The sequence below is a fragment of the Aotus nancymaae genome, unplaced genomic scaffold (genome assembly GCF_030222135.1).
Source record: "Aotus nancymaae isolate 86718 unplaced genomic scaffold, 86718_ANA_hifiasm-v0.15.2.pri h1tg000008l, whole genome shotgun sequence".
Lineage (NCBI taxonomy): Eukaryota > Metazoa > Chordata > Mammalia > Primates > Aotidae > Aotus > Aotus nancymaae.
This window is the reverse complement of record NW_026988419.1, coordinates 42850617-42873180: the sequence shown is the minus strand read 5'-3', so window position 1 is coordinate 42873180 and position 22564 is coordinate 42850617. Positions and strand designations below refer to the sequence as shown.

Below are 22564 nucleotides of genomic sequence, written 5' to 3'. Positions count from 1 at the left end.
CAGTTAATAAATAGAAATCCAAGTTTCAAATCAGACAGTCTGACTTTAAGTCCTGTTTTTCTACTATCCCATGCTGTTCACATAGAAAAGTTTATGGCCTTCTCGGAGAAAAAGCAGAACAAGAAGTCTAAAAGCAGCTGTTTTCAAATGAAAAGGCCGTCGTGTGGAAGCAAATTAGATTTGTACTCATGCTCTCAGAGGCAGAGCCAGTATCACTGGTTTAAAGGTCAGAGAAACATAGAGTGCCAGAACACAAAAAGAAACTTGCAAACAAATCAGTGCTACATAAAAGTCAAAGAGTCTGTCTCAGGAGGCATCAAACTCCCTATCACCAGGGATGCTCAAGAATAACCCCATAGGGGAAGCACTGAAGCTTCAAGAATCAGTGGGGCTTAGCTAAACACACATCCCAGGGAAACATGTGATTCTATGAGAGAAAATACCAGAAATGTCCTATTATGATATTCTTCTAAAAAAAATCCATATAATTGCTATAAGAAAATTACAAACCTTTAGCTGTGGATAAATCTGCCGAATCATATTAAGAGTCAATGTATTTAGCAACTTTGGTCTGTTTAGTGTTATGACTCCTGCACAACCTTTTTTTTCCAATAGTACGTCTTCTGTGGCATCTGTGTGCTTGGACATTCTCTGTATAAACAAATAATAACTTTATGACAAAATTTCTTAAGTTTTTATCACAAACCAACATCAAAACATACATATCAAATGCAAATCTTATATATTAATGATAACCAAAGGAATGAGTAACTAGGTACTTTTGACAAGTTTCTAAAGTTATTCAGATTACATAGATGAGCAATTCCAAAGCAAATTATGTAATTCCAAAGCTCAACTTTAGAAACCTGTATAAAGTTTCTAAAGTTATTTAGATTACATAGATGAGCAATTCCAAAGCACGCACCTCCTAAATTTTTAAATTTTTATTTCAGCGCTAATTGAATAAGCTGACTTATCATAGAGCCCAGTCTGGAATTTCTTGGACACTGAAATACTCTTAAATCTTTTAATTTACTACTGTATATCAAACTCTATGTTATATGCTGAGAAAGCAAAGAAGAAGAAAGGGCAAATAATTCTGACTATTGTAGCTATGGTCAACTTGAAAATAAAGGTGATATTTGAGCTGGGGCTTGACGTATCCCAAAAAAAAGGCGAGGCAAGAATTCCAGGCAGAGGAAACAGCATATGCTAAGCCATAAACAATGACCATTTGGAAATGTTAAGATGTTAAAACATTTGTGGAACAAAGACTGCGTTGAGGAAATGAGTGATGAGAGGATAGGCAGAATTAGTTTGCAGCCAGATTATGACAGACTTAATAATTGTTAAGAAGTTGCCTGCACACTGACTTAAGGCCTTATACAATATAACTTAATCACCAGGTCTCACTACTCATGTATTTTGCGGTATTAACTAATAAAACACCTGTGAGGAATACAGTTTTAACTATACAGTGGTTTCCCAGGACTCTGCTATATCCAACCATTAGGACTCATGACACCACCATTCTTTTCTAAGTTCTGGGATACATGTGCTGAATGTGCAAGTTTGTTACATAGGTATACATGTCCCACGGTGGTTTGCTATACCCATCAACCCGTCATCTAGGTTTTAGGGCCTGTATGCATTAGGTATTTGTCCTAATGTTCTCCCTCCCCTATCCCCCACCCCCAAACAGGCCCCAATACATGATATTCCCCTCCCTGTGTCCATGCGTTTTCACTGTTCAAACTCCCACTTAACAGAGGGAACATGCAGTGTTTGGTTTTCTGTTCCTGGGTTAGTTTGCTAAGAATGATGTCTTCCAGCTTCATCCATGTCCCTGCAAAGGACATGAACTCAGTCTTTTTTATGGCTGCAGAGTATTCCATGGTGTATATGTGCCACATTTTCTTTATCCAGTCTATCATTGATGGGCATCTGGGTTGGTTCCAAGTCTTTGCTACTGTAAATAGTGTTGCAATAAACATACGTGTGCACGTGTATTTACAGAATGATTTATAATCTTTTGGGTATATACTCAGTAATGGGATTGCTGGGTCAAACAGTATTTCTGGTTCTAGATACTTGAGGAATCGCCACACCATCTTCAACAATGGTTGAACTAATTTACACTCCAACCAACAGTGTAAAAGTGTTCCTATTTCTCCACAGCCTCACCAGCATCTGTTGTTGCTTGATTTTTTAATAATCGTCATTCGAACTGGCAAGAGATAGTATCTCACTGAGGTTTTGTTTTGCATTTCTCTAATGACCAGTGATAATGAGTTTTTTTTTCATGTTTGCTGGCCACATAAATGTCTTCTTTTAAGAAGTGTCTATTCATATCCTTCTTCTACTTGATTTTTTTTTCCTTGTAAATCTGTTTAAGTTCCTTCTAGATTCTGGATAGTAGCCCTTTGTCAGACGGGTAGATTGAAAAAATTTTCTCCCATTCTGTAGGTTGCCTGTTCACTCTGATGATAGTTTCTTTTGCTGTACAGAAGCTCTTTAGTTTGATTAGATCCTATATGTCATTTTTGGCTTTTGTTGCAATTGCTTTTGGTGTTTTAGTCATGAAGGCTTTGCCCATGCCCATGTCCTGAATGGTATTGCCTAGGTTTTCTTCTAGGGTGTTTATGAGTTTGGTGTTCTACATTTAAGTCTTTAATCCAGCTCGAGGTAATTTTTGTATAAGGTAGAAGAAAGGGGTCCAGTTTCAGTTTTCTGCATATGGTTAGCTAGTTTTCCCAGCATTACTTATTAAATAAGGAGTCCTTTCTACATTGTTTGTTTTGTCAGGTTTGTTAAAGATGGCACCACCATTCTTACTCGTTCCTTTATGTAAAGGCAACACTTAAAATCTTGCATGGGAACAGTGTGCAATGCAAAACTGAAAGGTGAAATTGGAAAATTTTAACTGGAGAAGGCCAATAAAAACTAAACAGCATACTTATTAGCAAAACAATCTAATGAAACCTAGAAATACATATTTTGACTGCATTAAGCAACATGTTTATATATCATTTAAGTTCTTCTTTATGAAGTCAAGTTGCATATTTAATATTAGAGTTAAGTTTTGTTAAAATTATCAGACAAAAATAAAAATCATTTATATTCACTTTAAGTTACAAGAACAGTTATTCAACAATAGACATAGTTGTGTCTTTTCAATTTCATTTGAATTTCTCACTAAGATTTTCTAATGAGAAATTCAAATCAAAACTTTAGCAGTAGTAATATATATTTTGTAATCATATTGACAATGATCAAAAAGTCTGATACACACACACACACACACACACACACACATACAAGTCTGATACATTCTTATGTTGAGTATAAGTAAACAAATGTACTGTAGAAGGATAAACTATTACAGAACCTGAGAAAAACAGTCTGACGACACTTTTTTTTACAGATAGATACACATGGTTTCTATTTTTCTAAATGCTAGGAAATACCATTAAAGATTTTTTTAACTTTTATTTTAGGTTCAGTGGTACATATGCAGGTTATATAAATTCATGTCATGGGGGTTTGTTGTACAGACTGTCATACAAGCCTAGTACCCAATAGTTACTTTTTTCTGATCCTCTCCCTCCTCCCACCCTCCACCCTCAACTAGGCCCTAGTGTCTATTGTTTTCCTCTGTGTCCATGTGTTCACATCATTTAGCTCCCACTTACAAGTGCAAACATGTGGCATTTGGTTTTCTGTTCCTGCATTAGTTTGCTAAAGATGATGGCCTCCAGGAAACTCCACGTACCTACAAAGAACAGGATCTTGTTCCTTTTTATGGCTGCACAGTATTCCATGGTGTGTGTGTGTGTGTGTGTGTGTGTGTGTGTCACATTTTCTTTATCCAATCTGCCACTGATGGGCATGTAGGTGATTCCATTGTCTTGGCTATTGTGAATAGCACTGCAGTGAACATATGTATGCATGTGTCTTTATGGTGTTATGATTTATATTCATTTAGATATACATCCAGTAATGAAACTGCTGGGTCAAATGATAGTTCTGTTTTTAGCTCTTTGAGGAAATCACCACACTTATTTCCACAATGGTGGAACTAATTTACGTGCCCATCAACATTATTTTCTCAACAACCTCACCAGCATCTGTTATTTTATTTATTTATTTTTTGAGATGAAGTCTTGCTCTGTCACCCAGGATGGAGTGCAGTGGCGCAATCTCAGCTCACTGCAACGTCCACCTCTCAGGTTTAAGCAATTCTCCTGCCTCAGCCTCCTGAGCAGCTGGGACTACAGGCACAAGCCCAGCTAATTTTTTTTGTATTTTTAGTAGAGACATGTTTTACCATATTGGCCAGGCTGGTCTTGAACTCCTGACCTCATGATCCACCCTCCTTGGCCTCCCAAAGTGCTGGGATTATAGGTGTGAGCCACTGTGCTTGGCTAGTACTAACGAGGTCCAATCCTGCTTAGCTTACGAGATCAGATGAGATCAGGCACGTTCAGGGTGATATGGCCGTACACTACACCTGTTATTTTTTGATTTTTTTTTTTTTTTTTTTTTTTTGAGACGGAGTTTTGCTCTTGATACCCAGGCTGGAGCGCAATGGCGCGATCTCGGCACACCGCAATCTCCGCCTCCTGGGTTCAGGCAATTCTCCTGCCTCAGCCTCCTGAGTAGCTGGGATTACAGGCACGCGCCACCGTGCCCAGCTAATTTTTTGTATTAGTAGAGACGGGGTTTCACCATGTTGACCAGGATGGTCTCGATCTCTTGACCTCGTGATCCACCCGCCTCGGCCTCCCAAAGTGCTGGGATTACAGGCTTGAGTCACCGCGCCCGGCCTATTTTTTGATTTTTTAATAATAGTCATTCTGACTGGTGTGAGATGGTATCTTATCGTGGTTTTGCTTTGCATTTCTCTAACAATCAGTGATATTGAGCTTTTTTTTTCATATGTTGGTTGGCCACATGTGTATCTTCTTCTGAAAAGTGTCTGTTCATGTGCTTTGCCCATTTTTTAATGGGGTTGTTTTCTCTTGTAAATTTGTTTAAGTTCCCTATAGATGCTGGATATTGGACCTTTGTCAGATGCATAGTTTGCAAACATTTTCTCCCATTCTGTAGGTTGTATGTTTGTTGATAGTTTCTTTTGCTGTCCAGAAGCTCTTTAATTAGATCTCATTTGTCAATTTTTCTTTTGTTGCAATTGTTTTTGGCATCTTCATCATAAATCTTTGCCCATTCCCATGTCCAGAATTATACTGCCTAGGCTGTCTTTCAGGGCTTTTACAGCTTTGGGTTTTACATTTAAATCTTTAATCTGTCTTAATTTTTGTATATGGTGTAAGGAAGGGGTCCAGTTTCAATTTTCTGCATATGGCTAACCAGTTACCCCAGCACCATTTATTGAATAAGGAATCCTTTTGTCATCACTTCTTTTAGTCAGATTTGTCAAAGATCAGACACTTGACTATCTGAATGGCTGTCAATTAGAGTTGGTCAAAAGATTAATCTACATCAGTGTTGGAATTGGAAGTGAAGCAGCAGCCATTACTCTCTCAAACTGCCACCAAGTTCCAGCTTGTCCTTCCTCTTTTGTGCTCTGCAACCAGCTTGCCCAGGCCCACCAGCAGACAAAGACTTTACCACTTCACAGTCTCTTCACCTCACCTCCACAGTCTCACTCCAGCAGCTGGAAGTGCCTAGCCTCCCAGATTTTCTTGCAAGTTCCTACTGCCCACCTACAACCAGCAGGTGAGTAGGAAGAAGAGTGAATAACTCTTTTGATCCTCCAACTCCCCTTCCTGGACCATTTAAATAGCTTTGTCACTACTGTGGAAGATTGTATTCCCATAATAAGTCATTTATTCCCTAATATTCACAGTGGTTCTACTTCTAATATGGCTCAGATGAGTGGAGGAACACCAGGGCTCCTGTCACACGCTGAATTAGACAAAGCAACACAGACACACATGCAATGGTTTTAGGAGCAGAGTTTAACAGGCAAGAAAGGGAAAAGAAAGAAAGCAGCAGCTCCCCTGTACAGAAACGGGGGGGGGGGCTCCAAAGCTGAGAGGAGACCCCATGTGCCATGAAACAGTAGCTGCTTATATGAGTAGGCTGAAGGACATGTTGTCTGATTTGCATAGGGCTCAGAGGATTGGTTTGACCAGGCATGTTACTCACAGAGCCCGCGAAAAAACTTGTCCTCTCACCCCAGTCTTTCAATATGCAAATCCAGGGCACCATGATGTTCCGCACACATGGGGATATGGGGAGGCGGCCAAGTTGCCAGGCACATGTGGAGGCAAGGGCAAGAGAACAATGGTGGGAACTGACATTTTTGGGTGGACCTAGTTTCTAATGGCCTATATTTGCATATCAGAGGTTGCCGGCCAGCTCCAAGAGCAGGGGCTTTCCTGCTAGACAAGAAACGTTTCTAGAGCTGCTATAAAAGAGAAGAAAACTTTCCAAGGATGCCTTTTCCTCTCTATCTAAAATTATTTCTTAATAATTCCTATAACATTCCCTCCTGTGGAGATATCACCCTAACTGCTGTTAGGGGGTTTTGGGCCACAACTCTTTCCGGCTAGTCTCTGCTGAAAAGGGGCGTCAAATGGGAAACAGCAGCTAGGGCTCCTCCTGGGGTGGATCTGAGGGTCCTCTGAAGAAAAGCATGTCCATCCAGTGGTGCTGCCACTGGTTCAGTTTGCAGTACCATTTGGAGTTTGATTGCTTTTAGGTAAGAGGAAACAATTCAAGTTATAGCATTGAATATACAGGGTCCAAATATTGATGCAAGACATAAAAGGAAGAGAGGGCTTAATAAAGGGGTTAACCAATTGCATAAAAATGACTGGAATTCATTCAAAGAGGGATTGTAGCCACTTGACGCTGAAGCCTGCATTTTCCCTGAGCCTGTCAATAATTTTGATTTGATCTGTAAGTATCTGTAACTCTACTGCAAATAGCAGAATGAGTATAGCAATTCCCATAAGTGTGGTGTAGTAATTTTCGCCTAAAATTTTACTTGCCAAGATATAGAATTTCCCTTTGGGGGTTTATGAAACTCCTTGGTTTTATTTTCCCAAACACAGAAACCTCTGGGTTATGGACACCCTACTCTTATTCCCTGGCAGAATTTGCAGGATAATTGGCCAGAACTAGTATATTGATTCAGATATTTCTGTTAGTTCCAAGCTGCAGGAGATCACCACTTGATTCACAGGAATAAGCAGTTTAGTTTAAAATGTAAGCAAAAGGCTTAAAAACAATTAATGACACTAGGATTTAATGACAAATGTATGATAAACTTTGGAGCACAATTCCTCTCTCCAGTCATTTTTGGTTAAAACAAATTATGATAGGACCATGTGTGTTGTTCACAGAATAAACTTTACACTTGCCCTGATTATTTGCATAAAGTGCAGCAAGAATGATTATTTCTACATAGGCCTTTGGATTGGCTTTGATGAAACTCTGATCCACAAGGAATTTCAGATTAAGACTAGTAGAGCCGAGCCTAGCCATGGATTTATGTCCTTGAACACCTGTGAATTGGGTGATCCTCTCCTGAGGTCCCAAGATAAATTTGGAGCTACCATATCTGTAAGAAAATGACATTCTTTACTGACAACAGATTAGAAACCCTGTGTGGGGACTGTGTAGACAAGGTATGAGGCCAGTTCTCTCCAAGGGACTTTTACTGGCTCTGCATGTCAAACTTGATTCCCTAAGGGAAACACACCCTTTCAGTCAAAGCCTTAGGAAAATAACCAGTTTTCCCAATTGTGTCCTGTTGACAAAAAAGCATGGATTCTTACTGCACTGATGCAAACAACTATATTGCCATAAGTTAAGAGTAATCACAGACAGTCTTCAAATTCTAGAGAAACCAGGCAGAGAAAAATAAACATGCTCCAAATTTTATTCACAGTAGTATACCATACTCAATTATTAAAGGCCATAAATAGTTTAAAGTAAGTTTCCTTGACTCTGAAAAACAGAACAAGGATTGGCAATATTCCAAGCCCTCTGAACCACCCAAAAACCCAGGCACCAGGAAGGACAATTTTGAACTTGAAGTTTGATTTGGGGACACCTGTTAAATGTTAGAGGTTTAGAACACTTGATGTTATGAAACAGAATTCCAGATTGCCATAAATTATTTATTTTGCCAAAATGACCCAAAAGGCAAAAACCTTTCCTTAGTCTTTTTACTATGACATGAAAATCCTATTCAAAGCCAAATTTTACCCTTGCAGTAGTTTATTAATGTTAACCCCAATTTGTTTAAATGAAACCTTATAGACCATTAACATATATTAGTATTCACCAAAATATAACTTAAAGTAGATTGGACATCATTTTGGCAATCTCATTTGACCAAACACATCAAATGATCCTGTTTGCCTTTTTTCTGAATGTTTCAGGGGCCCTCTGAACAATCCAAAAAGCCAGCCATCACAAAGGACAATTTCCAGATTTCCATAAATTATTTTGCCAAAATGAAGACTCAAAAGGCAAAAACCTTTCATTAGCTTTTACTATGACATGAAAATCCTGTTTAAAGCCAAATTTTACCCTTGCATTAGTTTGTCAATGTTAACCCCGATTTGTTTAAATGAAACCATATACAGATCATTCCATCTAATCTTAACCAATTTGACCATGAGGTAAAATCTTTACAAATCTTTTATAACCCTTTTTTTTTTCACTAAGGGGCAGATTAGTGTCTTAAGACCTACCTGCTATGCTGTTATTTCATGCTGAATTTATAAAAAGACCATATAGATATTACGGGAGTAGATAGTATAGTGCTTCTATCATGCATTTCACTGCAAGACAACCCAAAGCCAATTGGCTTGTTTTCTAATTAGCTCATCCCCCATAGGAGTCTCAACTCTTAGTGGGGGTGAGGATATTTCCATATCTTTCATGTGGCCAAGAGCATGCTTCTCTGATTTATAACTACTATTAGCCATCCCCTACAGTGTATTTTCTACCTAGTTATTACACACCAAAGCTCTCTCATAATGTGAAGTAATTCGATACCCCCAAAATTTAAAACAGTAGATGGCACAATGCATAACAGAACAGAGCCTTTGATCATGAGAGGGAACACTCTGCTTTTAATTTTGGAGGTTACATGAGGAAAACAGAGGGTTTTTTGTTTTTTTCTTTCCCAAAACGGTCTGTGGCACCTCCCCTGTTTCTCCCAAGGAGTCCTATGCTATCAGAAGTTATCTTAGAGCCTCTCATGAGTGCATTAAGAGTGGTTAAGACAAAAAATGGAGAAAAATAATTCAGTCAACTGAGAAGAGTCAACTTTTAAATATACCTATTTTATATATTTATAAAATTATATATTATATATATTATATAGGTATTATATATAAAAATATTATAAAAAAGTATTATATAGGTATTATACATAAAAATATAAAAATATTATATATATAGGTATATTTAAAAGTCAACTTTTAAATATACCTATAACTTGAATATCCACTCTGAATTAAGCTGAGTACTCTTTTAAGAAAATCCTTTAAAATCCCTTGTTACTTAACTTTAGCCAGGCCAAGCAGTTAAGAGTTTTGGCTTTTGAAAGTTACAAAAGGTAACCTCACAGGTGGAACCAACAAGCCTTAATCAGGTTATGACTTACTTTAAAAATACAAGGTATTGTTAAAGGGGTGATAAGCATTTTTTGAAACTGTTATTGCAATATTATGACTGAGACAGTGGAAGAAATCCAACCCAAACAACTTCATTTTCTTTCCAGCTCCCAAACTGTCTTTGCCCATCCCTAGGCATATGCTGAACCAACTTTGGGAGAGGCCTGATTTACAGTGTATAGTCTAAAACAAAGATGATGACAGCCCCTTCTTAAGATATACTTCCCTCTTGCCTAGAGACCAGACCAAAAAACTAGCTCTAAGATTAGAAACCATGGGTTAGTAGTCATGCAGCTGGAGGCTACAAGATTTTGACCTACTGACCGTTTTATTGGGCTGGCTTGAACAGCAAGCTTATGGGGTCCTGGGCCTACATCCTAACCTAAGATACCTTTTCTTCAACAGAACCATAAAGACATGCAAAGCACACCAGATTGTTTACAGCTTAAGACTAACCTCACAAATCCTTTTTAATTAATTATAAATTTACAGAGAATATAAACAATGATACTTATTATCCCTTTCACTGGTTTACACAGGAAGAGAAAAGCCAAAACTCGACTGGTAAGATATTTTTACCCTATTGTCAGCATATCAGGCTTCCGGGTTCCCTTCCCCCTACCTTAACTCTAAGCCAACCATTTTAAGGTTTGGAAAACTAACTTATCCCAGGTTGGAAAAAAATTATAAAAGAGATAGAAGCCATTTTAAACCACGAAAGAAGGAAAAACACCACAGAAGGTGGTGTTTTGACAATTAGTGTCGTCAAGAGGTATTGCCTCTTTTCCTATTGGGAATGGTATTTCCCCTATTTCTTTGCCTTCCTTATTTTCTCTCATCCCTTTTAGCCTACTATAGGAGACATACTGCTAATCTCCAAAATTTTCTTTTGCTTGCAGAACTGCCTGTTTTAGCTGCAGTTAGGGTTTGGCTTAGGAATGTTATTCCTCCATGAGAGATCAAATACCTGAGTTAAATGTTGGAAAGCTTCTATATACCTATCAGGTTGTCTGAAAATCGGCCTAAGTCTCCCTTTACTTTGCCTAAGGTCCTGCAATGAGAAGGGAACTTGAAGGGGCCCCAAATAAGGGGGACACTCAGATGATTTCCCTGAAAATTACTTTTTAAATTTTGGGGAACTATTTTCCCTGGGCCTGCCCAATATGGTTGCTACAAGAGCTGGGTTGATTTTGCAACACTGGCTAAGGTCTAGTAAAAAGGCATATCCTTGTGCAAAAGAAAATAAGCCATTTTTTCTTCAAAGTTTCAAGGTTGAAGGAGTCCCAGTGCTTCAAAATACACTCCAGGGGAGTGCATGTTAAAGACGATCTGTTACCCATTCAGAAAGAGAAATGAGAGGCTGGGCACGGTGGCTCATGCCTATAATCCCAGCACTTTGGGAGGCCGAGGAGGGTGGATCACAAGGTCAAGAAATCGAGACCATCTTGGTCAACAAGGTGAAACCTCATCTCTACTAAAAATACAAAAGTTAGCTGGGCATGATGGCGCATGCCTGTAGGCCCAGCTACTTGGGAGGCCGAGGCAGGAGAATTGCTTGAATCCAGGAGGCAGAGGTTGCAGTGAGCCGAGATCATGCCATTGCACTCCAGTCTGGGTAACAAAAGCGAAACTCCGTCTCAGAAAAAAAAAAAGAAAGAAAGAAAGAGAAATGAGAATAAAAGCATCTTTTCAGTCTCCTTCCTTTCAGTATGTGATCCAGGATGGAGATGAAAACAGTAGAGGGCATCCCCCAACTATGTCTGTCGTTTCTGGATTCCTGGCACCCATTTAAATGTGCTGCCCATGACTGCAGGCGTGACCCTCCAAGCCATGGCACCAGAGGAACTCAACCTTTGGGCCTTAGTCACGCTGTCCCCAAGCGGTCTTAGTCCTCTGCCTTTTATTTCCCTTTGACCTCCTAGACTTGTGTGGCCTGTGTGCCTTCCAAAAAAAAAATGTATTTCAAGAAAAGTCACAGAATTGGGCAAAGGCCCCTTAAGGGAGGGGGCATGCTAGATTGAACTCTATATCCTGCTATTATGGCCCATGCTAAAGCATTTACCAGTAGAAAAATGGTTCCGGTTAACATCCAGACTTAAAATCCCCTCACTAAGTTAAGTACTGTCTTAATAGGAGATAGAATAGATGCCTTAAAGGAACATAGGAACCAAATGGCCACTTTCCTTCCAGTGGGACAATATCGAGACTAAAATTTGGCTAAGGAGGACATCTTACTCCTAACTGCTAAAGGCAGAAACTTTCCTTTCCCAGAAGAGGCCTAGAGCCTGATTTACTTTCACGAGGTGATGCTGTTGGCTTAGAAATGCTACGTGCTCGTCAGAAAAGAGGTAGCAAGTAACCTCACCATGGGAGAAAGAGGAAAATGCTGTTCCTAGACTGTAAAAATACTTGCACATTTCACACAGAGAAAGAGGATGCGGATAGAAAGAGAAAGAAAGTCTGGTGACAGGGTAGCTGAAACAGAGCCTTGAGATTAAAGGACAGATTTAAAGTTGAGATCTGCTCCATACTCACCAGTCTGATGAATCAATTTCCCTTCCCAGCCCATGCACCAAAATGATACAGCTTGGATGAGTGTAGGAACACTAGGGCTCTTGTCTCATGCTGAATTAGGTAAGACAACACAGACACATGTGGAGTGGTTTTCAGAGTGGAGAGGTGAACAGGCGAGAAAGAAGAGAGAGGAAAGAAAGGAGATGCTCTCCCGTATAGAGACAAGAGGGTGGGGGTGGGGGTCTCCAAAGCCAAGAGAGGAGACCCTATGTGCCATGGAAAAGTAGCTGCTTATATGAGTAGACTGGAGGAGGTGGTGTCTGATTTGCATAGGGCTCAGGGGATTGGTTTGACCAGGTGTGTTACTCACAGAGCCCGGGAAAATACTGGTCCTCTCATCCTAGCCTTTTAATATGCAAATGCAGGGCAACATAATGTTCTACACGTGGAGATATGTGGAGGCGGCCATGTTGCCAGGCACAGGTGGGGGCAAGGGAAAGAGGACAATGGTAGGAATCACCATGTTTGGGTGGACCCAGTTTCTAATGGCTGGCATATGCATATCAAAAATTGCCTGCCCAGCTCTAAGAGCCAGGGCTTTCCTGCTAGACAAGAAACGTTTCTGGAGCTGCTTTAAAAGAAAGGAAAACTTTCCAAGGACCCCTTTTCCTCTCTACCTGCCTAAAATTATTTCTTAATAACACTTATAACACTTCCTGATTAAACTCTCTAACTCATATGAGAAGACAGATGATAGACTAAAAAAGCTGCATTTTTCAGATAACTACATTGTGAGAGATGTGAAAGTTCTTCAAAGTTTATATCTTAGACTACATTATAAGGATTTATAATCTCTTGTTCTATGGCCATTATCCACTATTAGCATAAACATATACCCATGTATATATATTCTCTAAATCAGCTACGCCTTAAATCAGCTATCTTGACTCAGCATGTCTGAACAGAACTGGGCTGTTGGAATTCACTTGGGGTGGCTGGCAAAGTATTATGGAAAATATTAGGGAAAGTTATAGATTATAGTCTCAAACCTTTTGGAAGGCCAAAACGTTTTACTGGGACAGGCTGAAAGTGGGAGGTCCACATTAAAGAAAAGATAGGGAAGATAAGAGGGTTTCCCAGTTTAAGTCTGTTTACCCCACATCCTTTTGTCTCTACTGTTTCCTCACATAAACTTTGTGCTGGATGGCCCTCTTGGGTAAATCAAAGGGGAGTTACCTGTTAACAGTGTTTACTCTGGGCCCAGAACCTAAGGTTTTTATCATTCATAAGACCACTCTTTTAACCATGTTGATTATCCACAAGTGTGTTGACCTAAAACCTCTGTTGTAAAATCTTGACAGAATAAATGTGTAGATGGACAGAGGGTCTTGGTCAATTGGCTGCATTCTGCCCTCTGAAAGCAGCTGATGACCATCCCTAGCCCACTTGAATCACTGTAATGGAGTAAGAGTACATTCATTCATCCATCGAGTCAGGATCTGCAGGCCAGACCTCTGCAGGTGGTCAATGTCTCACTGGGAAAACTCCAAATCCTGGTGCATGCCATTCCTTATTTGGAAACCCTCCTGACCTTCTCCTGACTAGCTTCCTCTTCTTCCTCATCTTCTTTCTCCTTATCTATTTGGAAATTTTCCAGGTTTTTTAGCCAATCTGGTCAAGCATAGAATGGGAGGTCCTGTTCTAGCCAATGGAAACTGGACACAGCAGTAAGGTGATTGAATCAGGTTATGAAAATTATCAACGTCCATCTCCCTTGTTCAGGTGTGCTCTCATGGCAAGACTGCCCGCGAGTTGCACTCTTCCTGCAGGAAGTAAACTAGCCTTGCTGAGTAATCCATTGTGTTGATTTGGATTTTTCCTGACATTATAAACCCATTTCCAACATACATCATTCTAAATTATGAAAGTTTTCATATTATACAAAACTACTAATACTTTTTTATCTCTCTCCATAATTTTTTTCCGGGAACCAAGCTGGATTTGCCGGTCAACAAAAACAAATTTTTTTTGTATGTTCATTTAACAACTTACGTAAATTATTACCCAAAACCAGGGCAATCATTTAAAACTCTATTATTTTGTTTCAGCTCAGAGATGTTGAGAGCTAGAAAGATGTTTCTCCTAACCTTATAACAAGAAAAAAACTGGACTGCAAATTAATGACTTTTGATAAACTAAGAAAACTGAGGTTGCAGGCAAAGGAATGAAGGTTCTGAAAATTACCTCAAAAACCAACCTTAGGTTTTACAATAGTGATGTAACTATAAGAGCAACTGGAGAGGTTAAGAATCTTGAGGCTTCTGAACAAGAATATTTGCTTACCAGGGGCATAAGTCATAAGAAAGATTAAAAATGTTGATAAACTGCTGAAGATCAAGTGTGAGGGTTCAAAGCTCCTGGGGTCTCAGTCATGGGAGGTTTCCACTCTCTTGCTGACCTTTCCATGTGGAACCCAACCAGGCTTTCCTACGGAAATCTGGGGCCAGGGTGCTGGCTCAGGAAGGAAATGGCAGTCACTGCTAAATCCTTTCCCTTTATCTCCCATATAGAACAAAAGGCTTTATCTGCAGGGAGGGGAAAGAAAACTTCAAGCTTATAGCCCCAGGGCTCTGATGAAGTCTCATTCCAGTGGGGAAAGGAAATAGAGACCTACTAAATAAGTCTTCATCTCAAAGGAGAAGTACTTCAAAACCATAGCCTAAGGACCTTAGTGTTTGCCAACAACAGCTGAAGAAAAGGAACTGGGGACAAAAGAGAAGGAAAATTTTAAAACGCAGTCAATCTCAATCTCCAGAGGAGGGAGAAGGAGTTGGGGGAAGAAGAAATGGCTGACTACAAAAGGAAAACATGGAAAATTTTAGGGCAATGGAACTCCTCTGCATGGTATTGGGGTGATGGGCATATGATTTATAAATGTGTCAAAACTCACAGAAATGTATATCACAAAGAGCAAACTTTAATGTACACTGTGAGATGTGAAAGTTCTTCTTCAAACTTTGTATCTTAGACTACATTATGAGGAGAAGGAGTTACAATCTCTTGCTCTATGGCCGTTATCCACTATTAGCATAAGCATACACCCATGTATATATTCTCTAAATCAGCTCCGTCTTAAATCAGCTACCTTGACTTGCTCCGGCATGTCCGAACAGAACTGGGCAAGCTCCAAACCCTGGTGTATGCCATTCCTTATTTGGAAAACCTCCAGACCTCTCCTGACTAACTTCCTCTCCTTCCTTGTCTTCTTCCCAATCTTCTTTTCCCTTATCTGTTCAGGAAATTTTCAAGTTTTTAGCCCATTGGCTCAAGCATAGAATGTAAGGTCCCATTCTGGCCAATGGAAACTGGACACAGCAGTAGGGTGATTGCGTCAGGTTATGAAAGTTATAAATGTTCCTGTCTCCTTTGTTCAGGTGTGCTCTCGTGGCAAGACTGCTGGTGAGGTGCACCCTTCCTGCAGGAAGTAAACTAGCCTTGCTGAGTGATCCACTGTCTCAGTGTGGATTTTTCCCGACGTCATAAACCTGTTTCCAACATACACCAACTATCTTAGTCCATTCCTGCTGCTACAGCAAAATGCCCTAAACTGGGTAATTTATAAAGAACAGACATTTATTTCTAACAGTTATAGAGGCTAGGGAGTTCAAGATCAAGATCAAGGCAAGTTCAAGTTCAGTGCCTGGTGAGGCCCTATTTTTCATGAGTTGTGTGTGTCGGCACATGGTGCAAGGAAGGAAAAGGGCAAAAAGGTCTAGTGCACTCCCTTCAATCTCTTTTATAAGAGCACTAATCCCGTAAGGGTGGGGTGCTCATGAGGTATCACTTCCCGAAAAGCCCCACCTCTTAATACCATCACATTCGGTATTAGGCTACAACATAAGAATTTTGGAGGGATATATACATTCAAACCACAGCACGAGCTATCTTTTAAAAAGAAAAAAAAATAGCCAGGATATCAGGGAATTCCAATATGGAATACAGACTATGACAAATGAACTGTTAACTAAAGAATCCGGAGATTCATAAATTTGGAAAAGAGAGCTTTACTTCTCATAAACGGCTGCAGCCTGCAGGCTGACCATCCCACAGGCTGGGAAGCATAGCCTCTGACAGAAGCCACAAGTGACTACATCTAGTGAGGGAAAGATGAAATAGGAATTTATGCTGAACTGGTTGGCTATGTAAACATATTCAACAGGTTACAGGAAGAGCTTTGAATATTCATGAACAGGAGGCACATGCATGTATAGTAAGCTAACATGTATGCAGCATACATGGCCATGTTAACTCTTGGGTGGAGACTTAACAATAGAATGTATCACAATTAGGCCCTATACATCAAAAGCTGAAACAGAGGAAATGGAGGCCCACTGTGTGCAGCCTCCATAGACTGGCCAGAACCACTCTATGATCAGTGTTCTCTTATAAGGAAGGAATGCTGGTCAGTTGCTGTGTCAAAATTGCAAAAAGAAGGAACAACAGGTGGTTGCTTGAAAACAGCAGGGGAAAAGGCTGGTTTCTGTTTAACTCTTAGGGAAGAAAGCCTAATGGTGGCTAGTGAGGGAGGAGGTATAACAAGGTGTGTCCAAGCTCCCATTCCATCTTGGCAGGAATCCACTTTTTAAGCTTTCTCTGGGGTCCCCTTGGCTGAGACGGGGGTTCCAGTTGTTTGGGGGAACCAGGATTTTATTTTTCTTTCTCGGAACCTAACTGAATTACACATTATGACATAACCTCAACGAAGTGACTATGGTGATGAGGGAGTTAACTAACTTTGGAAATCAGTGAAATGACTGAAAATTGTAAGGATGATAACAAAGGAACCGTACATCAACAGAGTACTCTATCAGCACTGCTTCTAATGGTAGTGGAGAGCAGGTAACAATTCTGCAACTGCTTTGCATATATACTAGGTTTAAATGAGTAAGTAAGGGAGCCTGGCTGTCATTGTCAGGAGGAGAGTTACAGATAGAACAAGAAGGAAAGATAAAATGAACCCTGCCCTATGGTACTGGATTAAAGACAAAGACATCACTATGAACTCATCTTTAGTTTAATACACTTATACAGAATAAGTACAGAAACAATTACAGATATGTATGAATACATGGGTTAGTACATAGTGCATATGTATTCTACTACACACCCTAGCTCTATCCTCTGAGAGAAAGTCATGACACCCAGTAGCAAAGAGCACTCCCAGAGCCTAGAAATTGATTTCCAAGTGCAATTCTCCAATAAAGGCAACCAGGGTTCCTTAGAGAAATGGCTGATTCCAGCATTAAGATAAGGAAAACACAAAATGAGTCCAGAGCACACCTTGTAGCACCAGAAAGGAAATGTTCAAAAAAAAAATTAAAAGAATGGAGTCATATGAAACAAATACAGAAGCCAAAATGAAGAAATTCCTAATGGCCAGAACTAGAACAATGAAGCAATCAATAATTTGATATTAGATGACAGCCCAAAGAATAAATATCCATGAGTCCACACAGAATAAATAAATGGAGGAGAAGAGATAATCTTCCTTACAGAATTCTAAATGACATATGTAGTTATCTCCCTTCCAAGAGACACAGCTTGGTCCCCTCACCTTTTGAGTGTGGGCTAGATTTACTGACTTGCTTTCAACGAGCAGAACATGAAGGGGAAAAATGGTAACTTAATACTGAAAAACCAATAAATGGTACAAAGGGATAAAAGTTAGCATTACTAATGACTTCACGTAAATATCATGTACTCCCTGATGCATTTGTCAAAACTTACAAATACTCCCTGATATGATGTAATTAGAAGGGTACTTTTCCTCTGTCATACTGAGGGAATGTGTTCTCTTTCCTGGTCCATGAGCGGGTGTAGCTTTAAAGGCAAGAATTTCCCAGCACCATGCCCCCCTCCCATCTCTCTCCATCCAGGAGATTCAATGGTTTATGTTTGAATTTCGTGGGCGTAGGAATAAACTAAAAGTCAATCACTCCAGCGGAAGTTCTAAGGAACTCCTTTCACTGGCCCAGGGTCTTGGAGAAGGTGGAAGTTTCTCCCTGGATAAAAGTCCATGCTCCCTCACCTGTGCCAGATTTCCAACTTTCTGGAATCCCCTTCCACATGGTGGGAACTCCCTCTGGGATTTTCCCTCTGGAATCCCCTTCCACACTCTTCCTGGAAGCCTTTGTCTTCTCCTTTCCTTCTCTTTTCTCTACCTAAATAAAATCACCTTTCTGCAACACTGTTTTGGGTCCGAAAAGCATATGGTGCAGCTGAAGCAGCCCCACCACTTATTCCTTAAGAAGTTGGAGGCCAAGAACCCAGAACATCCAAAAAAAAAAAAAAAAAAAACCGGTTACAATATTCTTGCCAAAAACCTTAACTCTAGTCTAATGATCAAAAAAACAACAGACAAGCCCAGATGAGATGGTATTCTATAGGCTACCTGACCAATACTCCTTAAAACTGTCAAGGTCATGAAAAATATGAAAGATAAGTTGAGAAACCATCACAGACAAGAGGAGACTAAAAAGCGTGGAAAGTAAATGCAGTGTCATTGATTCCTGGAACAGAATATTAATGAAAAAAAAACTGGTGAAATCCAAATAAAGTCTGGAGGTAACAGTAATATACAAATTGTCTTAGTTCATTTTCTGTTGCTCACAACAGACTACCTGAAACTGTGTAATTTATAAAGAAAAGGAATTTACTTTGGGAGGCCGAGGCGGGTGGATCACGAGGTCAAGAGATCGAGACCATCTTGGTCAACATGGTGAAACCCCGTCTCTACTAAAAATACAAAAAATTAGCTGGGCATGGTGGCGCGTGCCTGTAATCCCAGCTACTCAGGAGGCTGAGGCAGGAGAATTGCCTGAACCCAGGAGGCGGAGGTTGCGGTGAGCCGAGATCGCGCCATTGCACTCCAGCCTGGGTATCAAGAGCGAAACTCCGTCACAAAAAAAAAAAAAAAAAAAAAAAAAAAAAGAAAAGGAATTTACTCCTTTCCTTGCAGTTATGGAGGCTGATGTCCAAGGTCAAAAGGCCTTAGAGGTGAGTCCTTTAAGAGGTGATTGGGCATGACAGTTCTGCTCACATGAAAGAACTGACCCATTCATAAATTAATGGGTTAATAGGTTAATGAGTTAATGAATCAACGGGTTGTTATAGGAGTAAGACTGTGGGTTTATAAGAGAAAGAGAGAGACCTGAGCTAGCATGCTTAGCCCCTTGCCATGTGATGTCCTGTACAGCCTTGGGATTCTACAGAGAGGTCCCACCCGCAAAATGGCCCACACCAGATGCAGCACCTTGGCCTTGGACTTCTCAACCTCCGTATATAAGAAATGAATTCCTTTTGTTTACAAATTTCTCAGTTTTAGGTATTCTGTTTTAAGCAACAGAAAATGTACTAACACAGGTAGGAAGGGATATGGCAGGCTTCATATCCCCATTTCCACTTAGGCTTAACAGAGGCACACTTGCAATAGGGCCCATTGCAAGTTACTTAGGGCCCACTCTGTCAAAGGCTATTGAGCATATGAGTTAAACCTACGAAGACAGATAGCCAGGATTCAAATCACACCTCATATTTACTAGTTTTTTGACATCTGGGCATGTTACTTAGCCTCTCTGTCCCTCAATTTCTGACCTGTTATATAGAGATAAGGCTACAATCCCTTAATTCACAAAATTTTCTAGATTCTGGAATACAGTACATATTAAATGCTTTATAAAACACCACAAGAGGAGTCTGGGTCCTTAGAATACCTGATTACATAGTAATAAAGTGTTTTTATATTTATGCACCAAACCATAAGTGTTCATGCTAGTTAGGATAAAGACTAAAAGAGTTTCAAGTACCTCCAGGTCAGATTTGCCAATGCATTTACCGCAAACTAACAAAAAACTTTTGGTTTGGGGGTGTTAGAATTGAAAATAAGAGATCTGTAGTATGTACCCCATAGGACTATAATGAGAATTAACTGAGCTAATACATGACAAGTACTTAGAATACCACCTAGAGTACAGTAAGTGATATCAGATGACTTATTATTTTTACGTGCAATTTACTTTGAGCTTCTATAAGAGATATAAAAGTGATTAAAATTCATTTCTTCCATATAATCTGATAAACTATGGATATTTAACTTTCCCAGTGTACCATTACAATAATAGCTAACATGTATAAAATGACTGTTATATGCTATGGACTATGTTAAATTTTTTAATGTATTAATGTGATGGTTAATATTGAGTGTCCACTCAATTGGATTGAAGGTTGCAAAGTATTTTTCCTGGGTGTGTCTGCAGGTATTGCCAAAGGAGATTAACATTCGAGTCAGTGGACTGGGAGAGGCAGACCCATCATCAGTCTGGGTGGGCACCATCTGATCAGCTGCCAGGAAGGCTAGGATAAAAGCAGGCAGAAGTTGGAAGGACTTGACTTGCTGAGTCTTCTGGCCTTCATCTTTCTCCAGTGCTGGATGCTTCCTGCCCTCGAACATCAGCCTCCAAGTTCTTCAGCTTTTGGACTCTTGTACTTATACCAGTGGTTTGCCAGAGTCTCTTAGGCCTTTAGCCACAGACTGAAGGTTGCATTGTCAGCTTCTCTACTTTTCAGGTTTTGGGACTTGAACTGGCTTCCTTGCTCCTCAATTTGCAGATGGCCTATCGTGGGATTACCTTGTTATCATGTGAGTCAGTTCTCCTTAATAAACTCCCTTTCATATATACATATGCCCTACTAGTTCTGTCCCTCTAGAGAACGCTGATTAATACAATTATCTTATTTATCATTTATAAGCACTCTAAGGTAGACACTATTATTATCATCCTCACTTTATATATATCAAAAGGGAAGCTGTAAGAGACCAAGGAATCCACCCAAGATTAAGTAGTGAACCCATTACTTAAACTCAGGCATTCTGACTTGTAAGAACCATGCTTTTAACCACAATCTTATGCCACCTTCTACAAGGTATATGTGTCATGTCTTGACACTCCAGTTGAGAACCATGATGTACCAAGGTCAAGGAAATCTGCCATACCAGTATTTCTCTACTTCTCTAACAATTACATTTTAAGTTACACATACAAATAATGCCAGCAAAACAAAGTTAAAACTTACCAAATGGTGCAGTACGATATTAGTCCTTTTGAATGCATTAAACCTGAAACAAATGTGGAATACAATGAGAACAGTAATATGGGTAGTCATGTCTCAGTTTACAAATAGCGTATCACCTTTCGTTTCAGCCTCTTCTAAAAGGTATTATTATAAGAAAAAGTTTTAAAAGGCTTAGCTCTCATTCACTGCTGGTAGGATCATAATATGGTAAAGCCACTTTGCACATGAATTTTATGATAGCTTTATTCGTAACTGCCAAAATGTGGAAGTAACCAAGATGTTCTTCAATGGTTGGAAGACAAACCAATTTCAGTACAACCATATAAAATATTATTCAGCCATGAAAAAAAGAAATGAGCCACTACGCCACAAAAAAAAACTGGAAGAAACTTAAATGCATACATACTACTAAGCAAAAGAAGCAAGTCTGAAAAGGCTACACACTCTGATTTCAACTGTATGATATTCTGAAAAGGGCAAAATTATGAAATCAGTAGAAAGATCAGTGGTTACCAGGGGCTTGGGAAAGGAAGGATGAACAGGTAGAAGACAGGAGATGTTTAGGGCAATGAAACTAATCCGTATGATACTGTAATAGTTGATATATGTCCTTATATATTTGTCGAACTTTTCCGCTCAAATTTGCAAGTCATTTTTTGCATCAACTTAAAACTACTCTGAAAAATAAAGTCATTAATCTAAATAAAAAAAGCTTTGTTAAAGATGCAACACAAACAGCATTATCGGACACTGTAGAGAGGTATAAATTGGTACTGCCTTTCTAGTAAATAGTTTGGAAATACAAATCCACAGCCTTTACAATGATCATACCCTTCAATCCAGTAATTCCACAAGCATGTGCACTAGGGAAATCTCAGAAATATGACCAAAGTTTGATTGATAAATATGTTCACAATTATTTACATGATGGGAAAACTGAAAACAAAGTAAATGTCTAAGAATAGAGCATTAAAGACTGTATCACCTATTAATACACATAGCTATTATACAACCACTAAAAATACTAACAAGTATTTAAATATGTAACATGGAAAAGTCGTCATGACAGAAATTACAACAGGAGAGCAGACTACAAAACAATAAACACAACACACTTCTATATTTGCTGTTTTAAAAGCACTTGTTGGGCTAGGAAAACAAAGCCTAAAACACAGCTTGACCAAAGTGACCACTAATAATGGACATGAGAATGGTGAGGGTGGGGGGACCTGGGAAAGGGCATGAACAAACATGGA

General features: G+C 39.5%; 1 protein-coding gene across 2 annotated transcripts in view; it reads right to left on the bottom strand.

The window, feature by feature from the left end:
* The window catches only part of HIBCH (3-hydroxyisobutyryl-CoA hydrolase), a 103034-nt gene that overhangs the window by 73001 nt on the left and 7469 nt on the right, over window positions 1–22564 (bottom strand). For both annotated transcript variants that reach the window (XM_021672015.2, XM_064373237.1), the window contains exons 2-3: window positions 21309–21351; window positions 511–651 (exon numbers count right to left, since the gene is read on the bottom strand). In XM_021672015.2, coding sequence (XP_021527690.2) covers window positions 511–651; window positions 21309–21351 — 184 coding nt within the window. The remainder of the gene's footprint in view (window positions 1–510; window positions 652–21308; window positions 21352–22564) is intronic.